Here is a 5,786-nt window from a genome sequence, read left to right on the forward strand (position 1 = left end):
CTTCATATTTACGTATACTTTTTATTTTGACGTGTACCTCCAATTTTTGGCGGTACACGATTTACAGTGTAGTAAAATGTACGGTAACATTTCAAAAAAACTCTCATGCAGTTGTTCAAAATGCCATGTTGCCCCACGATTGTATGATTTTCAGGGCAAATTTTGAGAGACAATTCTCTCCGTGTATCTTTCCATGTTAGGTATATTGGCATTTGTAATTTGTAAGTGTTGTTTTTAACATCGCATATCTTTTAATGAGATTCTATACAAGCCGCGTAATTAAAGATTTATTACTCACATTGGGCAATTGAATGCTCGACTGAAATAGATTTAAATAATGCAAACGAAATGTCATTTTAAATAAATTTACTAGTTTTTTCCCGCGATATATATACAATGCAGTGCTTGACAGACTTGTTATCTAACGGAGAAAGTGTCAATCCCCAAATAGGGAAATTCCTCTTTTACGTTTCAGTAGCGGAGTTTATCGACTCTGTTATTGCGACATTCGAAATCGCTTGGTTTGTTCGCAACTGGTTGTAACACACCCGGCAAGACACGTGTGGGCTGACTTATCGAATCCTGCTCGCAATCGCACGATTTGTGTTTCGTCACGTGTACGACCCACTTGAGCTATGAAATACGCGCCAGAGCGAGAACATCAGCCTGGATTTCCAACTGCCGTTTTTGCAAAGGTGGTTTTACGAAAGGCAAAATTCAAGGGTTAATTGCAGGGAAAATTTCTGTTGTTTAAGCAACCGTGAAAGTAAATTCGACCATCTATTTGCCAACACACTTTTAAGATACCTCAATTTCAAGGCAGAATTGTTGGGGAGAAAATTAATGCATTGAAAGTATTATATTAAATCTCATATCGTTAACTTATACATATAAGATTAAATATATATACTTTTAATATAATATATGGAGGAAAGTTCTTTCTTTATTATGAAACAGGATTCTAACATGAGATAGTAAGTTTTTAACGTCCAAACTCAATCGTTTTTCGCAACGTTTACACGATCCAACAATAAATTTTCCACTAAACAGATTTCACTCCAAGGGTAATAAGTTCATGGTGGAACCAACAGATGATGCCTATTAATTTAGCGGAAACTCCGCTATCTCGTATTAGGAGCCTGTCTCATAATACGGGACTTTGCTCTATCTTTTTGGATAAGAGATCAAGCAAAAAGATAATCTCACTAGAATTCTTTTTTCATTGTTTTCAGCATAAAACATGTTATGCTCTGATAAGTCATCAAAATTTTAACTCTTTTATTTAAAAAAAAAAACGGATACCTACATCCTATTAGGAGCCTGTCTCATATTAGGAGCCTGTCTCATATAGGTAGATAAATGAAACGAACACTTGGTATTTGAAGAGAAGAGAAAACTGTAAAATTTAAAAGGCGATTTTTATTTCGAAATAAAAATGGCAGATTCTACGATACTTAATTCTTCGTGTTTTCTCAATATCGACAATTAGTTTGTAATTATAGGTTCGACCCTAATTTTCGAAGGTGCTCAACGAAGCGCGCGGTAAAATCAATGCCGGGTTCGCGAATGTGGCACGTGTGCTATACGTGCACTCAGTTCCGGTCGAGGAAGCAACGGCTTTGCGCGAATTTTAATGCCTCCGTGGTAGGGTCCTCATATAATTTTACGCTTTGTCGATAAAATTTAATTAGGCGATTTCTTTTGCCGCCCAGCGGAACTTCTGAATAACGCGCGGCGCGTTAGATATACGATATCAATTATTATTCCCCGCGAGCCACACCGACGCGAAACGCCTGTTAATGCGCCGTTAGACACATTCGATTTAGATTTCACGAGAATTGCCCAGCGCGATTTCTCAGGACCGAAGTTGAAACGGTGAACACGAGTGTTCGAACATACAGAGATTTCAAGCTAACGTATAAGATGATTAAAGACCGAATGGAGTACTTAAGCCTGGCGTAAGGAGTGAGAGAAAATATAAACCATAACCTTTAGCTTTTGGTGTAAAGGCCTGTGTCCACGATGCTTGGACCTTGAGGAAGCGAAAATACAGGCATAATTTTTAAAATATTTGTAACACTGGCCGATGGCGTTCACCGAGAGTAAGCGTAGGCGCTCAAGTAGGAGTAAGAAATAAAATTGATTTATAATATTTCCTTACTTCAGGCTTACTGCACGCATTGTAGACGACGCGTAAGAGAAAACACGAACATATCTCGCTAATAAAAATAACTTCAGTTAGTAACATGCTTCTAATGGAAGGGTGAAAATAACGTATTTTTGGCGATGACTGACAAGACGAATCTTTCGAGCGGCAGGCACGAGATAATTCGTGTCGCGCAACTGTACAAAATATCCACGTAGGATCAATCAAATCTCGGTATAGATTTGCGAGATTCAAACATCTGGTACACATCGCGCTACGTGAAACCTGTTCGACCGAGGCACTCATTTGTCACTCGTTTCAGATCTGCCGGTTTCTTTGTTCGACGCCATATGGACGGGACAACATCAGCAACGAGGCGGCCGACGCGCACGTATTATGAAAAGCAGAAATCCGTGTAAGAGAAGAACCGTTACCGCGCCGCGCCGCGCGCTTCGCGCAGGTATACATACATATAAATGTGTACACTCGCGGCTTCTCCTCAATTACCCATTACTACTACGTGCGCGTATTCACCTCGCGCGAACACGTTCTTTTTATTAACGGCAACTACCGCCGCGCGCACGTATGATGCACCTGCGATGACTAACAGTAACGCGTGAATGGGAGAGAGAACGAGAGAAAGAGAGACGGGACACGACTGGGCTCGATCTACGCGACTCGAGACAATCGCGAGAGCGCGAGTCGCTCCACCGGTTTGCCGCGAATCTTGTAGCCACGGTGTGTAACGACATCGATTACGGTACGTCACATTTAACAGTTTCCGTCAGATAACGTCGAAAATAACGCGCGTAAGTTATTAATTATTTTGCGAGCCCGCGTCTGTAGTAGAAAATGAAATAGAAAAATTGATGAAGGGAAAGAGAGAAAACTATGGCATGCCCTCCCCAAATTATTGTATTTCTTGAATTACGATTTCTATCGGTGAAAACGAAAATGTGTTTCCAAAGAAGAGCCGAAAATTCGAAAATTAAATGTGCCATTGTTTCGTTGTTGCGTAATATTTAATTATTTAATTCGGCTGAACTGCGTTTACACATATTTACAATAAAGAGGTTCAAGGATTACGAGTATCAATTTATTCATCGCATAACGCAATGTCCATTTAAGTATTCATAACGGCAAAGCATTATGCCATTTTTATTATTTAATTCTTTCGGCCACAAAATACTGAATTTCATTTTCACTTCATATTTGCGCTTTTCAACAGCAGGTAAAGTTAACATCGCAACAAAATTACGAGTGCCATCGATCAAAACAGATCGATCACAAACAACGAGTCTCGTATATGACATCGTTGCAAAACCACTCAAGATTAAAGAATTAAATACAGAAGGTTCGGATGAATGACGGAACAATGAGCTCTTTGCGTCTAGAAACATCCTATTTTGCAGTCAATAAATACGTTTAAAGAATTTGTACAAGTCGACAAATTGCCTTTTATTTTACAAACGTACGTTGTTGTTAGAAATTTCTCTTTAAGAACGTTAACTCCCTTACCTGTCTTGCCTATCGGCGGCTGTCCCAGTCTGCTGAACCACCTGAAGAATCTCCTGGCCGTCGTGGCCGCCGGTGGTCTGCAGCCGTCCAAAATAACCACGCCGTTGTTGTTGTTGTTGTTGTTATTATTGTTGGGCCCACCGCGATCCGGCGGCGCCGTCCTGCTGTAGGGCGACATCCAGGCCGTCGTCGTGCTCTGTATGGTGGCACCCTTGACGGTGGTGATGGAACTGGTTATCTTGGCGCCCGGGTGGGGCACCCAGTCCTCCGAAGCGACCGGCATTTGTCTCGTCTTCTCGTCGGACGAGTCGAAGACGAAGCCGCAGAATACGAAGGTCATTCAAAGTCGCTTGCCGCACTGATAATTGAGCCCTCTCTTCCGGAGGGGGAGAGGGATTCCCGGAGTCCCCCGCTTCTGTTCCTCGACAGGGACTTCTTCTTCTTCTTCTTCTTCTTCGACAATACTCTCGATAACGTTTGCGCTACATCGCGCTACGTCGCGACGCTGAGAACTTGGAAGGATAGAAACTCGGAAACTCGGGCCTGCGAGCTCGAGTGCCGCGATTCACAGAACTTTGGCGGGCAGAGCGCGATCGATCTCCGGAGTTTCAGGTCACGATAATATTCTCGTTGCGCCGCGATCCGTCGACTGACCGCCCTCGCGATCTTATTGTCCCGCTCGTCGCGGAATCCCTTATCGAATCCCTTATCAGCGACGACCAAATGTTATCGCTGTAGCGCGCGTCACCGGGTCGCCGTCTTACGTAAGAACAGGCACTTTAATTGATTCGAGCGCGCTGCGCTCGGCCACGTGCTCTCTTTCTCTCTCTTTCTCTCTCAACTTGTTGCGCGTTCGACGCAACCGACGGCGGCCCGAAATCGATCGGGACTCCGAGAGCCTAGAAGAGCCGCGTAGAAACCCGTGATCTCTCGATCGCGGGGCGACGTCTAAGATTTCGTATCCCGGATAATCCGGTAGAAGCGAGTCTCAGCAGAATCTCGACCGTCCACTTGTTGAGCCCGCGAACGTCTCCACGAAGGTTCTCCAATTAATACCAGGATCTTCCTGTCACGAGGTTAATAAACTTTCTCGATCCTGTTGAGCGGAATCGAATCGAGATTATTGCACGGTCGATTAGGTTTTGCTATTTGGTATACGTCACAAGGTACTCCGTTTCCAGGGGGGGGTTGCAGCCTCACAAAGTAGCACTAGAACTCCGTTCGTCGCGGAAAGCACTCGTTGCCGCGACGCGTCCCGCGCCGTCTATACGCGTAGCGTGATCACGTCGTCGTCGCTGCCGCACGCTACCACGCAACAGCCGACACTTGGAGGTCGAGGCTAGATGTATATATATATAATTTCTCTTTCGTTCTTTCTCGCGCGCTCTCTCTCTCTCTCTCCTTCTATCACCGGCCGGTCGTGCTCCGTCGATCACGCAGCTCCCTCATTACTTGCGCATCGCCGCGCTACGGAGAACCATCATCGCCGTGCGCAGTTCATTCGCCCTGAACGCGAGCAGACGACTCCGGACAACGGCGGTTACGACGCGGCTCGGGGCCCGCTGGCGTCTCACTCTCCCTCTCTCCTTCTCGCTCGCGACGGGAACGAGGGACGAACAGGTCGTCGTGGAATCTCACTGTACACGTCTCCACACGATGGGCAACAGAGTCACGTTGGTATCACGTCACTGATATAGCAGCGAAACCGAGAAACACACTCGCGAAAAGGGCGCCGGTTGCGCAACTCTCGCGCGCGGACACGTTTTCACACCCTCGTAAGGCTCCACTCTCAGAACTCGCGCTCGCGTCCACTCGACGCGCCGGAAGACCGGAATCGGCCCGCTCGCTCGCTCGCTCGCGATAGACTCCGCGCGCGCGGCTAAACGCCGCTTCTCTCGGCCGCAGCTAACGTACCACCTCGCGCGGAGACCTCGCCGTGCCTGCCTCGCTTCCACCACCTCGGCCGCGCGGCGCGGCTCGCCTCGCGCGTCGTCGCTCGTAGAAGACTGCCGCTAATCCCCCCACCGACTTTCTTGCGCCGCGTCCGCCCCGCTCCGCGACACGCACACCCGCACGCCGCGACCGTAACTCACCACCACCAGCACGCCGGACCACCACTACC

The 5,786-nt window shown here is 46.6% G+C and overlaps 1 protein-coding gene across 4 annotated transcripts in view; it reads right to left on the minus strand.

Annotated features, from left to right (window-relative positions):
- The window catches only part of LOC105565376 (serine/threonine-protein kinase tricorner), a 153,593-nt gene that overhangs the window by 108,817 nt on the left and 38,990 nt on the right, over positions 1-5,786 (minus strand). The window contains exon 1 of one of the 4 annotated variants that reach the window (XM_012018511.1): positions 3,665-5,668. The exons of 2 other annotated variants lie outside the window; for them this stretch is intronic. In XM_012018511.1, coding sequence (XP_011873901.1) covers positions 3,665-4,004 — 340 coding nt within the window. In that variant the 5' untranslated portion in view covers positions 4,005-5,668. Of the gene's footprint in view, positions 1-3,664; positions 5,669-5,786 lie in introns of those variants that run through there. One more of the 4 variants, XM_012018512.1, reaches the window with a different exon arrangement.

The sequence above is a fragment of the Vollenhovia emeryi genome, unplaced genomic scaffold, assembly GCF_000949405.1.
Source record: "Vollenhovia emeryi isolate VEMERY1.0 unplaced genomic scaffold, V.emery_V1.0 DF939153.1, whole genome shotgun sequence".
In the NCBI taxonomy this organism is placed as follows: Eukaryota; Metazoa; Arthropoda; class Insecta; order Hymenoptera; family Formicidae; genus Vollenhovia; species Vollenhovia emeryi.